This window comes from Adelges cooleyi, unplaced genomic scaffold (genome assembly GCF_023614345.1).
Source record: "Adelges cooleyi isolate 19-005CV unplaced genomic scaffold, UGA_ACOO_1.1 ACOO_flye_CR_arks_rails_tigmint_CR_PRNA_21, whole genome shotgun sequence".
NCBI lineage: Eukaryota > Metazoa > Arthropoda > Insecta > Hemiptera > Adelgidae > Adelges > Adelges cooleyi.
The window spans coordinates 10,121,418-10,145,786 of NW_026095871.1; the positions used below are offsets into that span (position 1 = coordinate 10,121,418).

Below are 24,369 nucleotides of genomic sequence, written 5' to 3' on the forward strand. Positions count from 1 at the left end.
AGGTAGATATTATTATTTTATATCAAAACAAAAAAATATATAGCTATAAAAAATTATTTATTTACATAAAGTTTGATCGAGCCAATCATTGTAAAAATCATTATTAAATTTGTATTGTTCTGCTCAACATATCTTATAAACGCTGTTGCATTCTTCACTGTTCCCGCTTTAAGATATAACCAGGTAAATTGTATTTATCTATGACCTAATTTTTAAAATTAAAATTAATTTTATTCGATATTCATTACACTTAACTTACTTATCTAACTTTATATTCAATATAGTTATATTATTTTGTAAGTGATTACTCTGATTAATAAGCTTATAGAAAATATTTTATGAAGTACCAATATATAATTATATTTTTTGTCAATTAACAATATTTGTGTCAATGTTAATAAGTCAAGGTGACGATTGTCACAGTAACTTTGATTTAAATGTATTTTGTAAAATAATTTCTTAACTTTTTATCTTCAACTCTTAGAGTTCTTATACATTCTCATTAATAGTGACACATTAAATCACAACGCAACTACAGTTGTGTAATCATTTATGAATTATGACCTTCTATAAATATTTTTAGTAACTACAATTTATAGCAATAGTAACTAATTGTTTACTTGGGGATATGAAAATTAAAAATAAAAAAGTGTTTTAGTATCGCTTACAAAACAAATTGAATGTTTTTCAATCAATTTTTTTTCTTTTTAACAAATATTTTTAGCTTATACTTAAAATTACAAAAATAAACCTTTTACCAATTATTACCCAATCGAGACTACACAAATAATATGTGTAATACTTTAATACCAAGAAAAAACACTAAAAAATAATAATTTCTTTTATTGATAACTAAGACTTAGGAGTATAAACGTACATTTTCTTTGTATAATTAAATCTCTTAAACTAAGTGTATTGTAGTGCATACTTGTATATCATATATAATATACTATAATAATTTAATATGAAAGATAGGAATAGGAAACTTGATATTTGGAAGTGTTTTTACTGTGACGTTTAATTGTTTTAAAAACGAGTACTTCTGCAACGATTTTTAAAATATTAAACGCGAGTTTGTTTGGTATGAACATTGCAAATATATTTCATCTCTAATATTATGTTGCTTCTTGATATGTCACCTATAAAAATAAAAAGTCTTAGGACATGGTGTCTTATAAAACCGTAGTTCAAGATACTCGATTTTGATTACAGATAAAGTTGACATTGATACAACTGATAACAAATGTAAACAATGACCACACGTTTTATCTGACAAAGAGATTGGTCGATTGAATAATTCAAAAACGTAATAATATTAATAAAAAATCGCTAAATTTGGTTACCTGTTGAGAAAAAATCAAATTTAAAATAATCAACACCTAATAGGTACCGATTTTATTTTTGACACGTTTTTGAACAAAAAAAAATCATGTTACTTAAACGACCTCGCCATAAGTATACATATAATTACAAAAAAAATTGGGTTTAAGTACAGTTTTCTAAACATTTAAATTAAAAATGAACTCCTTCTCGTCAACGAGAAACATAAATTATGAATATGTTTTATGGCACCCGTACAAATCGAATATACAAATATGTAAATCGAGTAAACAGGTAAACAAATCGCGTACAAAACCAAATACACCAGTAGTTAATGTAATAAATCGAGTAAGCAAATCATGTAAATAAATCGAGTAAATGTAAAATGAGCAAAGAAAACGAGTAATAGTGTTAATGGACTTTGAAATTGGCTCTCTCGTCTCGTGAACAATTTTCTTAATACTTATTAGTTAGTCACCTTTTTTACACTTGAATATAATAGCTTAATTAGGTAGATTATTTACTATGAGCGGATTACCTAACCTATTTCCGAGTACTGAAGATTAAAAATCATTGAACTAATTACCTTAACTTTTTGAGGCACGAGATTTTATTAAATAAAAAAACCCTAGTTGCACACAAACTTTATTTTTTTAAAACTTTTTTTATGATACAATACTTTTTATTACTTATGAACAAATGTTGAAAAATTATAAACTAAAAAAATTGATTTTTTATTTATAAAAAGAGGTGGGTTAAAAAATGTCCTGCTGTGCATTATTATCAAATATGTTGGTTTGTTCCTTTTGCGCTGAAATAAAACAAAATAAATCAAAACTTTTTAAAATTTATACTTCAAATAGTAAACCGTTTTAAAAACTTACATTTCAACACGAGTGGTAATTATTGAAACAGTTCCTTGACTTAGAAATGCGGTATCACGTCACATATTGTGCATTTCTAATCTGTGCGATTCTATGCACAGTGCGAACTTCATTTTCTTTAGTGCTGCAATGAGCGCATCTTCTTCTCGTCGTCCTGACCGGTTGATGTGCTGATTGATCTTTGCGTATGGCTGGTGATATAGACGTTTTTTTTATGGAAATGGGCGATGGTGATCCGGAACTCTGCCGGCGTTTTTGAAACGAGGCTTTTAGAGATTTTACGACGACAATTTTTTAATGTCATTTTTTCGCCTGTATTATTTGTATATATTATATGAGAATTAACAATAGCTGCGTCAAAAAAAAAAAAGAAGAATATGCCACCACTTGCGACTTTTTCTGTCTATGTGATACATCTTTTTATATTGGTCAAATCTATCGACGCAGTTAATGTTCGTATTATAGTCCTTAAGTACATTGGGCCAAGGAATCATTGATGTTGTTCCATCTTTACATTTTCTTTTGACCTCAGTCACATCAGTTGGATTATGGAAGTTGGACAGCGAAGTAACTCCTCGTTTGGGTTTCCATTTGACAATTGAAATGTCATACTGGTCGCTCATGTTCCAATCAATGTCACCCGTACTCATGTTCTTATCTAACTCTAACTTTGGTAAGTATTTTCGAGTACTATTAACAGTTCCATAGCAAAAAATACCTTTTGATTTCAGATATGCCGAAAGTGGTTCACTTGTAAAAAAATGATCGATGTACAAATTACGATTTTTATGCTGTAATGGATTTGTTAAATCTTTAACGACTCGTCCTCCAAGATTTGTTTCAACAGAGTCTCCTATTTTACCAGTGTACAAATCGAAATTCCAAAGATAACCATGTTTATCAGCTAACGACCATACCTTATAGCCTCTTTTTATTGGTTTTTAGTCATGTATTGCCTTAAAGAAGATAGCCCTTTGAATTTAATCATAGACTCGTCAACTGCAATTATTTTGTGTGGATAGTAATATTTTTGAAAATTTTCTCGAAATTTTTTTTAAAAAGATTGAACTCTGTATTACTTATCAAAACCTGTTTCATCCCTCTTTGGCATAACCGAGTTGTCATTTAACCGATTTAAGTGTTAATATGAGAGGAGCCAACCAAAACGATTTACAGTCATAAGAGAACTGATGTATTTATCATGTAATTCTAAAGATGTAGACCAGTAGTATCTATAACTTGGCAAACGTTTTATATCCATTAAAATATTTATATCTAGGAAAGTCATAATTTCTCGTTTATCAGTAGGAGTATATTTTTTTTTCAGTTTTTATTTTTAATTGGTGTGCATACAAATTTGTTTGGTACACAAGTAAATCTAGTGCTTGAAAATAATAATTGAAAGGTTGAAAACGGAGAGTGATCATCTTCAGTATCAATTAAACTAGTTGGACCGTCCGCGCACGTAAATTCGGGAAGAGGTTCCTAGGAAAAAACATTATTTTTTTACCACATTGGAGCAGTTAATTCAAAATTATTTAATGCTTTATTCTCATTCATATTGGGTTCCAATGTATTTTCAGGTGAATTATTAGTTTTATCAATAAAAACTGGCCCTTAAATTACAATGTTATAAGATCTATTTGTGTTTTAAACCTTTAACTCTTACACAATAAATACAATACTGTTATGTTAATATCGAGAAATATACTTAACGATTTTACAGGAGTTGCTCACATTAGATTATAGTTGTTTTTCGAAATTGAATAATTGAAACTACTTAGCTGTTCCATCAAATAGGTCACATGCCAGTGCAGTAGAATTACCGTAGACTTTTCACAACAATTTAACACTAGTAATCTAGTCTTTTGTTTTATTAAGTCAACCATTTTATTATTTGCTTGTTAAGTTCAAGACTTCCTGAACTCTGTATATACCTACATAATTATATAATATATTTACCGCACACATGTTATTAAGAATTCTGTGGTCGGTTTACTGTCACGCAAACTGTTTTAATATCAAAACAAAATACTTAAGTAGTACAATAGATTAAAAAATTGGTGTCTGTTGTATATTTTTCTTTGCTATTTGCAATTTTTATTTTTGAAATCATGAGTGGGCAAATTAATTTAAAAAATGTCATTTTTAACAAATTATAACTATCCAATGTAGTTTTTATTACAAGTTTTTTTAACCATCAACGCTAATTATATGAAATATTATTTTGATATAAATTTTGTATTTTTTTCTGAAATCTTGGAGGTGATTTTAAATAAAAATACAACAAATGTTATTGAGTTCCGAAATTAGTTCGAAATCCAGCCTAAGAAAATAGATTTAAAAAATTAGAAAATTAATAATAACTTGCGTAATAACAATTAATTTAAATATAGAAATTTAATTACTACCCCCACTGATGAATGAAAATATGTACTACTTACGTTGTCCACCTGTATGGAACACTTTTAGCCATTTAGGCATCCTACCATACATACCATCCATTTATCCATCCTTACCATTTATGTATCCATAAGGTACGTACATTTTCTATGTATTATAACTTCTAAATGTATTTACGTTTTACATATCGACCGAGGATTGAAAACTCTCTCTTGGTCAAAACCTAAAGATCTTTTTTTAACTTAAATAAACTTAGAGTTCTTGCCGTTACTAAAGTAAAGCTTCAGATAAAAAATTAATCTTTCCTGCTTCCTAAACTCGACATTTGTGTTTAACGATGTTAGTATACACTATATTTAGAATATCGAATGTAATGCAAATTAGAATTATGTCTATAATAAATGTTTAATTATGTGATGCCATTAAATTCTACTCAATAAGTGTTTAATGTACAATAATTCAGTATAAAAAGGAAATGTTTATCAAACAACTTTAATACCTCATATTATACAGTAATATGTAAATTATAATTTATAATGTAACCAGTTATTAATTTTATCGGTTTCGAATACATTTGGTTTACCATCTAGTACGACAAATTATATTATATCCTTATAACCTAACATAATATCTGTTTGTGTTTTATCACGTTTTGGTTTTAGTTCGTCTTTTATTCTTTTCGCACGACTATTAACGATATACAGACCTAGGCCGTGGTATATTTGTGATTGGCTAATTTAAATACTTAAGACGTTAAAAATTTACTAGAATGTTAAAAAATAGTTATAACTTCAAACCTGGTTACACGTCATGTACAATAATTGTACTTGCAAATTTAAATAAAATATATTATTAAGATTGGATACTTTGAATTTATATACTTACTAATCAAACCAAGTACGAGTGGTGAATAGAAATTATATAATAACTTTTAAAAGGGATGTACAAGAGACATCCTGTGTGCATAGAAAAAAGATACGAATTTAACATTAATTTATTGTAGCCATATTTTCATTGAAGTATCGTGGTTTATTGAAATTTATTGTAGCTTATTAAAGTGGATAGCGCATACCACTAGATCTTAGTTAACTAACATTGCTACATTGCCACGTTATATTATAATTGGCAAGTCATGGCCATTTGTGTCAATAATTATACTAAATATTTAAGGGTAGTTGTACAGTAGTAAAACTCTAGGTTAAACTACTTATAAATTGTATGTACAACGTGATTCATTAAAGATAGGGCACTAATTTTCTCTTAAAATAATTGCAATTTGTTTTTGTTTTTGAATACACTAGATTATATTATTTTACAACATAAGACAATATTCAAAATGTTGTCATTTTTTTTTTCAAAGCTCTATTAACTTTTATAACTTTAATAGTCCAACGTATATATTTAATTATCTTTAATTTACTGATCATTTATGAAAAATATCAGAAACCTTTGCCCCTAGAAAGGGGAAATATTCTTTATTTTACATTTTCGAGCGTAGTTTTAGGATTCAAGGTCTAAAAATCTACTGATGGTAGAGCTTAAGTGAGACTATGGCATTCGCAATGTTCTCGAAATATGTTAATGTACGATATGTTAACTCAATTCATCCGAGTCCGAGTTAATTTTTCAATTGTTCATGCTTTTTATAGTACATTATTATTTGTTGCAGTAAAAAATATTATTATTATAATTAGGTACAGCGATAAACCGATTCTAGTTTTAATGATATTTGTTAACCATATAGAAAATATATTATTTTAACCGCTAATCCTTGGCTAAACACAACTTATAAATTCTTCTTTATCATTTATGGAATACTGATACACACTTTACACGGCCTATTATAATGTAATTCTAAACTCTATGCATTAAATTATTTGACCATCTTAAAATATCTACTAATTATAGGTATACGACTGTTATCTATATGGCCAATTTTCGTAAATGAAACGTAATCTCAAAAATACAATTCTTAAACTTGGGCCATAATTCATAAAAAGTTATTCTGAAACAATAAAAACACATTTTATGCGTTCCTTTACAAGATTAATACATATTTTATGTGCTAGAACTATTCAAATAACACATACTCCTATAGCGTGTGCGGTGTGATAATATTTGAGGAAAATTAGATGTAAAATATGTGTTGTCTATACACCTAAGCACGTGAGTGGATTTAAACAACAAACTGTACAAATCAACCAAATAAAAAACAAACAAACTATATCATTTTAAAAGCATTATTCACTCAGCTTTGCATTGAAGGAAAAAAACATAAAATTAAAATGTAAAAACATAGAGAAGCCCACATTTTTCAGTTTGTTTTTTTAGTACAATTTTTATTGCTTAAATAATATTACAGATGAACAACAATGGTACCTACAGCCTTAATTAAATATATATACGTTACCATTAAGGGGTTAGGGGTTGTCAGGGAGGTGAAAAAATGAGTATTTTAAATCATTTTTTTTTTACAGTAGTTTAATTTATTTTATAAGACAAATAATACCAAGTTATTATATTAGGTTTTAACTTAATTGACAAGAATTAAAAAAGAAAAAAAAATATGGTAGACCAAGTTATCGCTATATTTGTTGGACCCCGCTCACAAGCCGTATTTTGCGGTGACCAACATACAATTTTACTGGTTCACCTAAAATCAATCAAACCTAAAAACATCATTAGTTTAATAGGTAATCGAGTGCCTGATCGAAGCTTTTTTTTTTTTATAATAAACAAAATAGCGTCCTTTGATCATTAACTCAAGGTTTTTTAAGGAAAAAAGCGCTTGTTTATAAAAATTAAAAAAAAAAAATCCTTCGATCAGGTACTAGTTTTTTATGCTTTTAATAAGCTGTATACGTTTCGTATAAATCTATCAAGTAGTTTTTGAATAACAATGGTCACCGACTTTGAAAACTTAGTTTCGAGAAAAACTCAAAAAAGTTTTATACTCGATACATGTGTAAAAATATTAATTATTTAATTACTTACATCGAGTCATCTATTCCTTGGATTAACTTGAAATGTTCAGATAATATTTTTGAGACATAATAATTTAAGAAAATGCAAAAAAAAATCGATTTTTTAAAAATCCTGAGTACCCCTAACCCCTTAAGATGTTGTACGTTTTTTAATTCTACTTTGTTTTTAATATTTTAATGGTATAATATTTGTTTCGTCCGTTTTTAAGTTCATTCTTTAGGCGCCGTTTTAAAGCCTAGTACGAAGTATTTTTATTTTTCAATTTTATTTATACTCGTTATAATATTAACGTACTATTGCATACTACACTTCAAATATTATTATGCTACTTAGTGATTCTACTTTCAATGTTAATGGGCGATCTATTTCAATAATAATAATTCATCCTATTGGTGTTTTTATTAATAAGTGAATATAGAGGTCAAGTGACCACATTAAAGAACAAAGGCGTTGGTTTAATATGTTTTTCGTTTCGTTACATTCGTACAAAAATTATCTGTTATTATATTTAAATTTGTAATAACTCTATCTTCATTGTACATTATAATCAATAAAGTTTTTTTATCCTTTTCACTCAGCTGTTGATATGATGTATCGCTTCTTTATTTTAAGTTATACTAAAAAATTATCTATATGTTTTAAACCAAGTTAATTTTTTTTTTGCCAATTTTATTGTTTATTATTAAATGTATAAGCTACTTTTTTCGCAGTAGAAAACATTTTTTTTTGTATCTATTAAAATTTGCTTGACAAAAAATAACAATTAATATGATATATTATAGCTATCTAAGTATAGTGCTTCGAAAACATAGGATAAGATAGGAGTATCTACCTAATAATAATAATAAATAATGAAATTACGTTGAAAATTCTATTATGTATAATGCATTTATCAACCTAATCGCATATTTCCATTTGGGACCTATAATCTGTCCGTTATTATTATGTATAGAACAAAATTTGTTTAAAATTGTTTCTCTAGAGAGTTTTACTTGGTTTTTGTACTCGGTTAATCAAAGACACGGTATAAAATAAATGTTCAATATTCACTAAAAGGCAAAGGTCTTGAACAATGTAAACATTAATCGGACATTGATAGCATTTCTGCAATTATATTTAATACAAATTAGCTTACATATGTATAATTTTATAGCATATACATTTGCATCAGTACTGAACATTTCTAGTTGTTTTTTTAACATGTAGTGTACTTAGGTTGGGGTCGACCAAGAAAATTTGTGAGACTTTGGGGGAGACATTTTTAGCATCAATGTAATTTATTCACTCATTTACCTTTTTTTCCTAGTTTACTCATTTACTAGATTTATTTAACAAAGCCTATAAATATTACCATGCTTCTACATTACTAGCTTTAGCTTAAAGCCTCTACATTTTTCAATTCAATATCGACTAGTATTGATTCGTCTCGTTTATTTTAAGTAGTTTAACGTAACGCAATCTGGTACGAGTTCATAGTTAAGTAATAGTCAATAAAAATAGAAATATAATATAATATATTATTATAGGTATAATTCCATTAACTATTTTCATTGTTTTACTTGTATCGGATACGGTGTAGTCTTCGTACGTTTAATTGCTCTTTAGTCTTAATAGGATTTCTCGTTTAAGATTAGGTTAGTCTCAGCAATGTTAATCAGAAGTTATACTCTGATACTTGACGTTTTTTTTAACGCGTCAAGCGACTGTTTGAAAAATAAAAATCTGAAGTACTGAATACTGATTGTCGCCTCCACTTCTAAGCTATTTGATAACAGTTTTTGTTTAGACAAGTTTACCAAACATAAGTTATTTTTTTTTTTTATCGGTGTGATGTATAATTTTTTCTTACATTATAGCTGCAAACAAACTTCATTTGTATTTTTTATACAATAAATATTTCAGAATACTTTGAAATTATTTTCTCAGTTCTAAATTTGATGGTATGAAATGTAATCTATCCCGTTTTGATACAAAATATTCCACCTATATGCTTCATGTAGACATTTTTTTAATTTACTTATAAATTATAAATTATAGTCCATGTAGTGGTCTTGCTAAAATGAGTTTAGGACAATAAACTTGTCTTTGCCTTGAATCTATCAAATGACAATTTACCACGGATATAATTTGGACAGAAAATTTATAATACCTACTGTAATTCTAACAATATGTTTTAATAGTTATTAAGTCCACATTAAGTCGTATTAAGTATACATTAAAGTCTAATCTATGCGACTTGAACTGTTGTAGGAAAAAGAAAGTTAAAATGTTTATTTTGCACTCATCCGTGCTAACGTCTTAATAGTAGAAGTACTATAACAAAAAATATTATAAATAGTATAAGTACAGTAAATACTGGGATAAGATAAACATATTAATTTGAGGTAATATTGTTGTCTTTTGACTTATAATCTATAAAGTAGACACTATGATTTTGTTTCTATTTATTCAAAGTTAATTAATTGTTAATTAAATTTGTTATTTATTCGTTTAATATAATAATAACCCCTAATTTAATAATTTTTAATTGGGCAAAATTACAATAAGCTTATAATAAAATTATAAAGAAATATATTATGACTATCACTTATGACTCAGTGACTTACATAAATGACACTCGGCCTTAAAGGCTTTATCCGTTGCTACTTGATCCCGGATAGGCGAACAACCGGGATTAGATTACATATCTATTTTAATATAATATACATTATGTCTTAGTAGAAAAAAATGTCTAGTTTTTTTTTAAACAAATTTCTAAGATCTTTTGTGTCACGATAATTTATTTACTCAATTACTCGATTTGTTCTTGTTTATTCGGTATATTTACTCATTTACTTACTAGATTTATCAACTTAATTTGTTTACTCGTTTATTCAAATTATTTACTCGTTTACTCCATTTATTTATGTAAACAAAACCGTAAAATATTATCATTTCTAGCTTTTGCTAAAAATCTTACGAGAAAGGAACAAGGATGGGAATCAATTCCGTTTTAAAAGTGTAAACGAAATATTGGAATCAGTTTTATTAATTTTATAGGAACAAATTACTTTTTAAAAGGAACGTTAACAAATGTGCTTAAATTTCGACCGGGATAGAGCTAATAATTTGAAATCAATTATCATGCTTCGGAAGTAAAAATGAAACCCCAACTAAAAAATACTAAAAAATATTAACATTTTAGATTTGATGCGAATTGAGAAATGTTTTATACATAGTAAAAATATAATTTAAGGAACTTTATGGTGGCCATGTAGATTTAAATTTGGAAATGGTTTAGTTTCAAGTGTGCTTTACCGAGATGATTATGTACGATACTTTCACACTGTTCTCCAATAGTTCATATTTTGTTTTTCGACTTTTTAAGTACGTATGTAGAATGCGTTGGTTAGTCGCATACGTGTTGTGCATACATTTATGGGACAAACAGAATATTTGACATATTGCTAAATTTAAGAACGAAATTTGAAAGAGATACTTAACTACTAAAATGTTTTTTTTTCGATGAAACCACCATTGTTATAATTTTTATTTAGCTAGTATTGGGTATTGTTTGTATTCTCTGCATAATTCGATAACAATATTATGATTTATGTTAATCGATACACATCAGTCATAACTGGGTTATTATTGTAATCTATCGGCTATAACATATTTAAAAGTATTAGACTGTTCGCAGTTATCTGCGTTAGAAGGCTGTCGACGGCTGATTGGAAAACAAACCATTGAGTACATACAATTCATGAGTTCGACGATGATTGTTACAGTCGATCGATTTGATTAAATGTTTCATGTTGATATTATATTATCATTATTATTATGTTATTTTCATAATCACTGTATTCTGTACTTGTGGAGTTCATAACCGTTTAACTGTTGTGCGATAAGTCGTTGCTAAATGTCCGCGCTCGCCAGTCGGTTGTTAGTGTTGGTTGCAGCTTAACTCACTCCAATGAGTTCAATTCCGCGTGTCCGTTGGTGTGCTCGTTAAGTTTGCTAAATTGTACATTATTATACTAACTGCAGCCATCACACTGTATAGAAGACCGGTGACAAATCTTTGCATGTAGAAAAATATTTATAATAGTTGTTTTTTTTCCCGAAATGTCTACGAACCAAATTGAGCAGAAAAAAGGGGAAGAGCTCAAACGAGCAGCGCAACTCAATGGCCAACCGTCAGGTACTAATCTATATCCACTTGCAAGTGTAATAAGTCTTTAAACTTATTAACAAGTCTAATAATTCTAGTCCTTGTACATAATTATTTATCCTTTGCAATATGAATTAATTATTCGTTAATTTCTGTTAACCGCAATACTTTTTTAAAATCGTTTAGTAATTGAGGTTTGATTTTGTTTCACAATGATAATATATAGTTTAAAAATAAAAACGCATCATTTTTCTCAGGTTTTATCATAACTTTTTTGCAATTACATTTTGTTAGCAAAATAATACACTAGAAAATCTAAATACAATTATTCTGGTTATTAACTACATTACATAATATGTATACTTAAATTTTAAAAAATCATTGAGATTGATTTTGTTCATCACACGCCAAGTGCATCCAAAAAGATAATTTCGTGTAGTAGAAGTCTAGTCCTTTTAACCAAAAATTGAAATTGGTCCTTTTAAACTTATGTTCTAAAAGTATCCTATAAAGTATGTAAACTCTTTACTCACTAATTAAGGGATTTTAGATGTAAATATTTTGTTAAAAAATAAACTTAGCAATAACAGTATTATAATTGAATCGCTTTTTGTTAAAATTGCACATGTTTTAACTGGTGAACTTTTGAGAAATGGTAAAAAACTGCATAACTTTCAAAATGCGGTAACTTTGTAAATCATATTTTTTTTTGTGCATTACGACGTGCATGGTACTCGAAATTTATACAAATTTCGATACTGTAAAAATATTTAATTCAAGTTTATTAAGTTGCAAAAAGATTTAACAAAAAATTTAACTTATGCCCTTTTAACAAAAAGTGATTCAATTTCAAATTTGTTTTTTTAAATATTTAATGCGTTTCAAATCATTCTTAAATCTATCTTCACATACATCTTTATTCTATTATTTTCGCACAGAGTAATAGTTTTACGATAAAGCTCGTAATATTTTGCATTATTGTCATTGCATACCATTCGGCTATCAGAAAAAGTTTGCTACGCTGTTGTAAAATCTGGTACTTAACGCCATTTTTTAAAAACGTTGTAAAGGTAATAATGTTTACCTAAAAAAGAAGCCCACTTTGTATTATTTATAAAGTTATATATGTATATCTTTCTTTATCCCATCTTGTTATTCGGTACCTGACATGCACACCATATGCTTAAAGTATTAGTTACTACGCAACTCTCTATAAAGTAAATACTTGGTTTGAAAAAATAATGTTTAGAATTATATTTTATAAATGTTTGGTATTCAGTTAATGTAAATATTGAGAAAAAATCGGAGTAAACCTATTAAAATTGTATGTCTGCTAACGTATTTGAGGGGAAGGGGGCTCATTATGTTTTTCCATCGTTTTTTGGACCACAGCTAATAATTTTAGACATTGATTATATATTAATCATTACTAATACTAGTAATATATAATCAACGAAATAAGTTATGGAAAAAAATGTTTTGTCATCGAAGATTTTCTTAACTATGCTTGATGAGATAATTCGTACACCTCCCGAAGTATTCGCATAATATATTCAACAGAAATGTATTTATACAAGTGATGATAGACGTCATTTAAAAGGCCGAGAAAAATATGACACAGCTGTATGCGGTTGACATGTGTATAGTTCAACCACGGTAAATAATAATGATTATGCTGTGTCTGTCGAGTACACATAACAAATTCAGACTTACAGAGTCAACATCGTTTTCCTACAACTATTGTTAATGCCGCTGGAAGCATGTTATAAATGTAGCAGCGGGTCATTCCTTTATTTTTTAATTGTACGTAAAAAAAAATTAAATTTTTCTTTAGCAAAATTCAAAATGTTCTCGGTTTGATCCCATTTGAAACAATACAATAATTTAGACACATAATTAATACGTATAAAAACGTTACATTGCATTATTATTATTGATATTTATTTTTATATGCTTTTTGTGACATTAATTAATCTGAACACCACAAAAGCCCCTTAGATTACCGTTAACATCCACAGACCACATGTAGGAAAGACATGATAGGTAATTAGATGCCTACCTTGTAAAGCTTGTCCCACACGTGACACGACTCGTGTGACGACTTGACGATCATCGTCATCGCGGATGCTCGCCGAATTATTCACCGATGTTCGTTATCCCTTTGACATGTGTCATATTTTACCAAAAACCATCCGGAAACGACGATTAAAGATAATCGTCATTCTTTAGGATTAAATATCTCCTACACGACTCATAAAGCATAGCGATTGACGATTATTCGCCAAGTACGCGAGTCGTGCGGGACGGGCTTTATACGCATAATATGCGACTATAACAACGAACGGTTTTAACCAATAACAAAAACAATGTACTTTACACAAACACGATTACTTTTGACCGTAACCGATAAAATTAATCAATAAATACAGACAACACTTTTACTATTATCCTGCAGTCACAGAAGCTATTTATAAAGTAGACATTTAAGGATTTAAAAAAATACATATATATATATATATATATATATACATATAATGGACACGTTACAATTTCAGAAATATTCTACGGCGAATAGAGTTTTTTTATGGTTGATTTGAGAAACTAAATAAAATACTAAAGATTAAGTACTAAATATTTGACAATGGACTATGTAGTTGCAAAAATCTGCTAAAGATAAGTACAACATAGAAGTATTTGTGTAATATAAAAAAACATAGTAGGGATTAAAGAATATGAAAAATATATTTAAAATCAACTAGTTAGTTTAAAAATGTATATGCATTGACACACACAACGTATTACGTATGTATGTCATAATACAATTCACACTGATCCACACGTTTTAGTTTATTTTGATCGAAATATTACAAATGGTTTGCTAAAAAAATGCATTATTTCTAAGATTTGTTTCAATCAGCTTTTAATGATGTGTTGTTAATGAAAATACATACCAACTGATAATTTTATAAAAATAATTATTAATTTATTGTATGTATAAAGTGATAAAAAAAAAAACTACTACTGTAATGCCGCAGCCTTTCAGGATGGAAGAGAGGGTAAGGCACTACAGAAGTTACCTCCAAAGTTAGTCAAAGACACAATGAAATTAACTTAAAATAATTACAACACACAACGTAAAGTTAATTAGTCAAACACAATAATAAAAGGTCTAATAGCAGTAGTGCGTAGACTAACCGTTGGACGACGTCTGACAATTGTGCCTGGCCTTTGGACGGTATTTATGTGGTAGATTGGCCCTGGGTGTCGTGGGAACAGCTTACGTGTTTAGGCCACTAACCGGATAGGCTCTGGACGTGATTAGGCTTTGCTGGGATGAAACAATACCCAGACGCTGGATATGCGTAGTTGTAAGTAATGGGTCTGTTGTGAGTCCTTGGTTCAAAGACGTAATTTGTATTGGCGTCACACTACCCTGGAGTCCAAGGCCTGGACCAAGTTGTAGCAAAAAAAAAATGTTTTCTGATACTTTATATTTTTATACATTTTTGTCAAAAGTGATTTAATAATTTCGACAATTTATTTATTTTTTAACCTAGACTCAAATTTTAATTAAAGTCATAGGCTATAGCCGTTGCCTGTTAGTGTCGATAACGGTCATTACTTATTATGTAAAACAATTAAAAAATGACCAACAATATTAAGATTAAAATTGACAAGAGGTAATAGACTAAACATCTTGGCGCGCTCCCTAAGTCCACATACGTATTTCGTAGGCATTCAATTTAATATATAAAATATAGACATTATTTAAGCGCCGTAGAACTCTGCGTACGATTATAAATTGCAATTTACTATTTTGACGGCGCCTTTATCATTATAGATTGGTCAATACGCTTAGAGTACAAATAGAAATCAATTTAGCGGTAATAAATTATAATATCGTAAAATGCATATCTATGATTGTTGACGTTGCTATTGCGCAGTGTTTATAATTAGCAATTTTTTTTATCTCTTATATTTCTTTAGTTCTATTTGATAAGCGACGTTAAATTACAAACTACAGTGATTGTTTTTATTTCTTTCTTTGGACATCGGTTATCATTTTGCATCTATAAGTACCACAAAACCATCGTATAGAAACTTATTCGGTGTTCGATCATTGATGTATTATTATTTATTATTATAAATAGAAAAACTAACAATAGAAAATTGTTGTGTCTTCACCAGTGGCGCAATTAGCTTCAAATTAATGCTTGGGGGGGTAGCGCCACTAGTCTTTACACGTGGATTCACTCAACGAAAATTAACGTTAAATTAAAAAAAAATGTAAACTAATTGAATAAATAAGTGCAAATGACCCCATAAATATTTTATCAACATAATAATGCATTTTTGTTATAACAAAGATTTTATCAAAAAATACAATAAAACAAATTTTTCAAAAATTTAGGAGCTAATGAATTTAAGAAAATTTATATCATACTAATAATTTCATTTTTTGTATCGAGAGTGTTTTTTTTCACACGTGGTATAAAGTGGTTTTTATTAAGGGTTGATAAATAATGTTTACACACGATGTTTAAATAATTTTTAATTTCTTATATATAATGTACACTTAGGCTAATAACTAAATTGTTAAAGCTTGTATTTATCTCAATAAAAAAAAACAATTTTTTTATTCATATTGATTGTTAGTTTTCGTTGAGCGTAGGTGAGAAGTTAACTTTTTTTTTTTTTTAATTTTACTGTTAGTAAATGTACACTATACACAGTGTGATTTGAAAATATTCACCGTAACGGATAAGACCTAGGCCCGCTACAATATAATATCATGAAGTAATACCTTAAGTATTTCCATAGTATACTAACAAATATATGAATATTATAGTACAGTAGTTTTCATGAAATAGTGTAGATCGCGAAATATAAGTATAAAAAACAAATTACAATCACGTGTCTTGAGAGTTACACAGGTTTCTAAATCGCCGATAAGCTTAGAAAATTCAATGTAACTGCAATATATAACAGTAATAATTGAAACCGATTAGATTTGATCTAGTGGCAAATGCTGGTTGATGTATTTATGATTAAAAAAAAAATAGTGATTGAGTTGTGACTTTTTTTTTTATTTCGAACGAGGCAACGTATTGAAATAGTTTGGATAAGAGTAAATTTTGAATTCGTCAGTCTTTTATAACTAATTATAATTATTGTTTCGTCATAATATATATACGTCAACAGATAGTCAACTTCACGTTAGGTAAACAAGTACGGAATTAAAATGAAAAATAGATTTTAAAGGTTAGATAATCAGCAACTGTCACAGATAACATTGTAAATACAACCGACATGCTCATTGAATAATAACAAATTATATTAGTATATTGTGTAATTAAAGAGACAATAATAATAATTTGTGAATTTTTAATAACTGCGTAAAAGCTGTATGAACTTTGGACTACAACTTCGATAATAAATTTGAAAAAAAAAACACAGACCCAAATAAAATCACCGTTTAGGAACCACCATAGTTATTTGTTTAGTTTAAGTATGAAAGAAAATTCTCTATGGCTGTTAAAGAATTCAACTTGATGTAAATTAAAATTTTTAGCGTGACTATAACAACTGCATATTTATCTGTTATAATAAAAAAATACATCTTGTAAACTATAGCACACACACGCGTTTGTAAATTTATTTAACAACCTTGAAATGTTTAGAAAATTGTATATTATTTTTTAAACAACACAACACAAACACAATGTAAATGACTTCGTTGGCTTCAAACTGTTAATAAGCTATAAAATGACATTAAAAACAGTATTATATTACATAACATACTTTCAAGAATTTAAGTTAGGTTTTATGTTAAGAATTTAGTATTTTAATACATAATTGAAAATGTTTGTTCAAAAAACAAACATGCTAATAAATATAGAACATAAATAACTCAAAATCGAATTAATAATGTATAGTAATATTATACACATATATAAACAATTTAAATAAAATACTTCTATTTTAAAAGTAGTGGCAACAAGTTTTTAATAAAACTTTTATTTTACATAAAATAAGAAGCATAGCTTCAGCAGTTATAAAATAATTATTTAAGAGCAGGTAAATATAGCAATAATTTTTATTTTGTAAAATAAAAGGCAAAAGTAGATATTTTATTTATTTTAATAAAATTTAACTTTTAAAATCAATTCGGTTACTGATCAAAAGACCTAATTCATACATTTATTTTAATTCTAAATAAACAACAAATTTAGGTTCATAAAATAAAAAAATGTCGTTTATAAACTTTTTATTTTTAACACGCCATCTCTGTTTTGATCATTTTGTTGTGTGTAATAATTTTTTTTTACTTAACTGAAAAACGGCTACCGAAATTCAAATTTAGTTCTAACAATGCAAAGCTATAATTTACAAATGTACAAAAGTATGCATTTCCTCTTTTCTATTAAGGTTATCTGTTAAGGTGTTAGGTGTATAAGTGTATTCAGCGAGACTGTTTGGTACTAAATATTAAAGCTTCTTAATACCCATTTAATCTCCGATTTCTGTTTAGGTATAATATGAATAAAAAACAATGCTCGATTGGCAAACAAGCCGTTTTCCACTTGACAGGTTGTCAAAACAAAAGTGTGTCATAAAAGTTGATTAAATTTGTAACCAATTTTAATAGCGCGGTTAAATCACAATCAAACGGATTAGGGGTTTTTTTTCATAGAAACAATTTTCAAATATCACAGTAATGATGTTTTCTTAAACTATTTAGTAAAAACAAAGGTAAGAACTGCCATTACTGTTTGGGATGTTAAGTTAATAACGTAAACAAAATATAAAAAAATTACCTCAAACAAGTACATACCTATTGTGCAAAGTAGTAGATAAACTTAATTTAGTCAATTGACATTTTGACGACAAGGAAATTAACAACCGCACAGTAAAAGTTATAAATGTAATCACCGTCGCCACATACCATTTGGCATTTTTATTATGGCGTTCAGTACAAGCAAATTTTCAAAGAACTTAATTTACGAATAGCGTATATTTATTAATACAATGATAATAATCATTTTTTTATTAGTAGGTAGTAATTTTTTAATTTTTTGGACTACCACAGGCCACAGTCACCACATTCTAGTAAAAAATTAAAAAACTTATATTTTAAAACCGCTAGAACTCGAATACTAACCTTTACTTGATATATTTTTCAATTTGATTATTCCACTGGTTAACATATTTGCCAAATTGAAGACTGCAAAACGCAAATTTCCCATCGGGCAAAAAATTGTAAAAGACACATCGAGAACAAACATGAAATTAATTTTAAAACAAAGATGATAGATGGAGATTATCCCAGCTAAATAAGAAAATAATTGTAGAGAATAACGAATCAGGACAAAACAAATTAATTTTAATTACTAAGGTGAAAGGTCTAAAAATATAGCAATCTTTAACTCAAACTTCGAATTTTCAAGGAAAAATAATATATATATAATATCTCTTAATTTGAAATATTCTCAGATTATGGATTTCGTAAAATAATTAATTCTATTTAATGGCAATGACAGTTGATAAACAAAATATAACGACTGATGTTAAAAAAACAGACGTGAAATAACAAAATCAATACAAAATAATCGTTGGGTAATATATATATATATATATATATTACTGTAGTTGAAAAAATTAAAAAAAGATGACCTTATCTTATTTTGTCTTTGTTTCAATATTCCGAGGGTTTTATCGGCTAAACTACTTTTCAGAAGTCAGAACTCAATTATTAATTAGTTATAAACAATCTTGAAGACCTTTTATTAGCTTTTAAACGCCGTAGAGCTATGTTGTTTCAATCACGAGAATAATAATATGAGTATCAGCTGGTTTAATATTTGTATTTAAAAATGCATAGGTTGTAAATATTAGATAAGGTAAGCAAAAGGCAAAATCGAAGAACCTAACTATCAATATTTTCAGTCGATTCTACAAAATTATTACTACATTTTATCTATCCAATCATAATAATAAACCTTTTTTTTTATCATCATTACTTCTGTAGTATACAATATTATACATAATTTGTTGCTATGTTATAATAATAAAAGTGTTTTGATGAAGTCTCTAAATAAAAACGATGCCTATATAGATAACCAATTATTATGTATTAAATATTACTACTTAAGCATGAAGTGATGTTTGATACATTTATAATATTTTGTATATGATTCTAATCTTCGTTTCACATTTATGATGATCATCGTAATAAATAAAAAGAATATTGATGTTTGAGACTTATAGCTAATAATTAATAAATACTAATTATATTATTATTTAGAAAATGTCAGTAGTTAATAAAATATGTCTGGAATTTTATTGAAAAAATTAAAACAATCACGTTTATCATAGAATAATCTTATAAAACAAAAAGTAGTAATTGTTTTTAAAAATTGGCTATTGGTTATAAAGTCATTCACAAAGAACTGGAATAGGACCAGCAAAAAAAGTAAACAGCAAACGCATACAAAGTATTATTATTATTTATTACAAATGAATACATTAATAATGTAGGTAACAATTTATCGATGATAATACATTTATACCTATTTAACACCGACCAATAATCCATAACTAATATAATATATATAATTTTTATTCTATTTGTAAAAAAATGATTAAGCCTAGATGCATTTTATTAAATTACTTTGAATTACAGGTAATGAAGGTAAAATGTCAGATTCTCTCAAGTGGTTTGGATTCCTGTCATACGGGGTTGGACATGTGCTCAATGATTTGGTTGCATCAATGTGGTTTACTTACGCTCTGGTGTTCTACCATTATGTCATACAGTTATCCAGCATCAACGCAGGAGCTGTGGTACTTGTCGGACAGCTAACAGACGCTGTAGCAACAGCGGCTATTGGTGTGCTGTCGGACAATGTTAGCTTTGGATGTATTGACCGCTATGGACGTCGAAAAGCATGGCATCTATTTGGTAATATTATCGTTTCTACAATGTCAGTCCTAATGTTAATGAAGTTGTATTATATTGTGTTCTTGTTAAAAAAAAAAAAAAACTATAGGTAGTGTTTTGGTGTTTATCAGTTTGCCATTCGCATTCTCACCGCCGATAATACCTCAAGCCGAAACATCAGAGTTAAATACATGCTTGTACTATTGTTTTTTCATCGTGTTCTTCCAAATTGGATGGGCTTCCATTGAAAACTCTCACATGACATTGGCATCCGACCTGACACCAATTAGGGATGAGAGAACGGCCTTGTTGTCGATTAGGTACTGAATAAATCTATTATTATTATTAAAATAGTAATATAATATATTATATTATATAATCATTATTTTGCAATTTATTTTTCTATAGGTACAGTTTTACTGTTTTCTCAAATATCCTAGTTTATGTGGTCACTTGGATTGTGCTCAGAAGTAACCATGCAAACAAAACTCAATTTGGCCCAGCGGAAAGAAAAGAATTCCAGGTCAGTATTTAATTGTTAAGCGTTTTGAAATTGAGGAGTATTTCATAGCAATTTTTTTTTTTTTTTTAAATTTATAGATTGTAATTTTAGTAATAATGGTTGTCGGTGCAATGACTTCTATTATATTTCACATTGGGGTACGTGAACCAGATGTATCCCGCAGGAACAGAGAACTTCTGATGACCGAAACCGAAGCCGAAAGGGCTGCCGATAGTTTTTGGTCAATATTTAAGCGTGTTACTTTATATCAAACCGCTATTGTATACATGTGTTCTCGAATTGTGGTCAACATGACCTTGGTGAGATTTTAGCAGCTGTTGTTACATCATAATAAAATCCCAGTTGGCAACCAAAACTTTAAAAAATGTTTAACCCTATGTAGAGCGCACAGGGCAAAAATTTACCCCAGTTACATAATATAGTTGTGTGACTGAAAACTGTGCGCCTGATGGAGTATTAATATAAAAATATTTCATGAATGTGTTTTAGCTAAAAATTGAATGTCTTACAAATATTATTAAAATATCAAACAAATTTACAATATTTATAAGACATAACATTTCTAACATTTGTTTGTTCGTAAAAAAATGAAGATTATTTTTAAAAAAATAATATTTTCCCATCTAACTAGGTTGTCAACTTATTTTTAATTTTTGATATTAGGTTTTCCTACCAATGTACTTGCAAGACTATTTGAAATTAGAAGCAGAAAAATTAGCATTATTACCGCTCATCATGTTCCTTAGTAGTTTTGGTATGTCTCTACTAAATAAAATTATGAACATGAAACTCGGTAGAAAAGTAAGCACGCAAACAGTATTTATTTATTAAATTATTAGAAATTAATTTCTTATTGAAATTGACGTACGTTTTATAGTATACTTATACGTTTGGAGTCATTCTGTCGCTGTGCTCTGCGTTGTGGTGTTATTTGGGAAATGGATATTCTTACGCTAACTATCATGTGTACTTTGTGACCACAATTATCGGTAATATATTATATGTAAACAATATGTTTTATGGTTAAAAAATAAATTAAGTAGTAGAGAGAGGTGCATGTCTTAGTCAGGGTGATGAATGAAAAAATATTGTTTTCAAAATCTGTAATATTTTTTTTTTAAATATGATAAAAGTGAGTAAATATCATCTCATTGTCTTCTATTGCCGTAGAAGATTATTTGCCACTGAAAACTATTATGCAATAATTTTAAATAATAAAAATATACCTAATAAAAACTTTTTTAGCGCTTTTACCTAATTTGATTTTTTATTTATACACTAAATTATAATTTAACTTCATTATAAATATTTAATAACATTAATATATTCTGCATATTATGTTTAGCAAAATTTACAAATTTCTTGAGTCTTAACTATATCAATAAATATTAAAAACTTATTCTGTACACTGTGAGTAGCTAATAAATAAAATATATTTTCTTGGGATTTTATTAGGTGTCGCTTGTTCAATATTATTAGTTACCAGTCAAGCGCTTACTACAGATTTTATTGGCGATCGAACTCATAGAGGCGCCTTTACATTTGGTCTTATGAGTTTTACAGACAAAGTGTGCAATGGCGCTGTCGTAATGACCGTACAATCTTTGTAAGTCGATTTATAACTTTTTTAAATAGAAATTTTAATACTGATTATTTTACTGGTATCGTAGACACTGTAAGGCTTGTCCAACATATTATCGTGATATTATGATATACAACTGGACTATACCGGCTTGTTTAGCATTTGTGGCTGTCATTTCCTTACCTTACGGAGGTCATCCGAATTCAGGTAATCAAAATTTTTAATTATAAACACCTTTTATTACACATTTTGTTAGTTAGTTTGTTTTAATGTCAAATTAAAAATTAATTTACATATTTATTAACGTCAATTTATTTATATTTTAGTTACAAACACTGTTGAAACTACGCAGTCATCAAACGCTTCAACTCAAGAACAGAAAAATTACGAAATCGAAAAAGGACAAGAAGTGCTACCCAATTATTCTATTAACTCATGACCAAACCGTTGATTTCTATTTTATTATTGTGATAATAATTTTTGAGAATATTACATATTTTAACTTTTGTAGTATTAAAATTAAGTTATTTATAAATTGTTATTTCTGTATAATGTTGAAATTTATACTATTATTATTTATACTTATATTGTAAAATTTTTAAACTGTGATCTTTAGTTTAAGCATTTAGTCAAATCGTTTTATTTAAACAAATTTAGATTTTGACATTGAAAATAGATATTAACATTTTCTTTCGATATTTTTTATCTATAGAACTCGGTACATTATTGTATATTCATACTTGCTAATGAAATAGTTATAGATATACAATTTTGATCATTTTAGTTAAGCGTACTAAACAATTTTTTTTACTAATTTTAACTGTGCGTCATTAACATAATTGTGCAATCCAAACTTAAACAAGTCTAATTTGACGCTTGAAACTCACACAGTAATTTCAATAATAAATTTATGAATATTTTAATAAATGTATTTCAATCCAAATTAAAATTAAATAATAATAGTTAATTGAAATAATTTATTAACACTAATATTTGTATAAGATTTTTTTTTTTAATATTATTGATTACATATTATATAATATATGTTTCATTTTATGTTTATAAGATTGTATGTAATTTTTGGTAACTAAAACAAAGTTTTAGTTAATAATATGTACGCCATTCTAGAGTTATGTTCACAGTATTTTATAATAATTATTATATAAATATTAAGAAAATAACTAACCAAGTGTTATAAATAATTAATTTTTTATAACGTAATAGTGATTTGTATCATATCATTCCCCATTTAGAAGAATGTGTTATAGATATATTAGATCCTATATTTTGTAGTTTTTTTTTTTTTTTACACTCGTAAATCCATACAAATAATAACAATAACATATTTTATAAATTAATATTATTATGCAATTATTTCACATATAATGTCACCTGTTAATCATTATTAGTCTTAATATTGATCTGTATTATTCATTACATATACATACTCATTATTATATTATTATTACTCTAGTTACCATATTTAAAATTTGTATTTTAAAAATACTCACGTGTACCTAATAGTAATTTATTCTTCAAATTTTAGTGTACATGTACAAAGTATAATATATATCTATGCAC

At 27.5% G+C, this 24,369-nt stretch overlaps 1 protein-coding gene across 2 annotated transcripts; it reads left to right on the plus strand.

The window, feature by feature from the left end:
- LOC126834514 (major facilitator superfamily domain-containing protein 12-like) lies at positions 1–23,698 on the plus strand. 2 transcript variants are annotated; one of them, XM_050566487.1, is made up of 10 exons: positions 1–183; positions 20,426–20,704; positions 20,793–21,003; positions 21,092–21,206; positions 21,284–21,505; positions 21,870–22,007; positions 22,084–22,195; positions 22,662–22,812; positions 22,877–22,995; positions 23,115–23,698. In XM_050566487.1, exons 2-10 carry the CDS (start codon positions 20,440–20,442, stop codon positions 23,225–23,227), a joined length of 1,446 nt encoding a protein of 481 aa, XP_050422444.1. In that variant the 5' UTR covers positions 1–183; positions 20,426–20,439; the 3' UTR covers positions 23,228–23,698. The 2 variants fall into 2 exon arrangements, with proteins under 2 accessions (XP_050422444.1, XP_050422443.1); XM_050566486.1 differs by lacking the exon at positions 1–183 and adding an exon at positions 11,325–11,772.
- Positions 23,699–24,369: the final 671 nt, after the last annotated feature.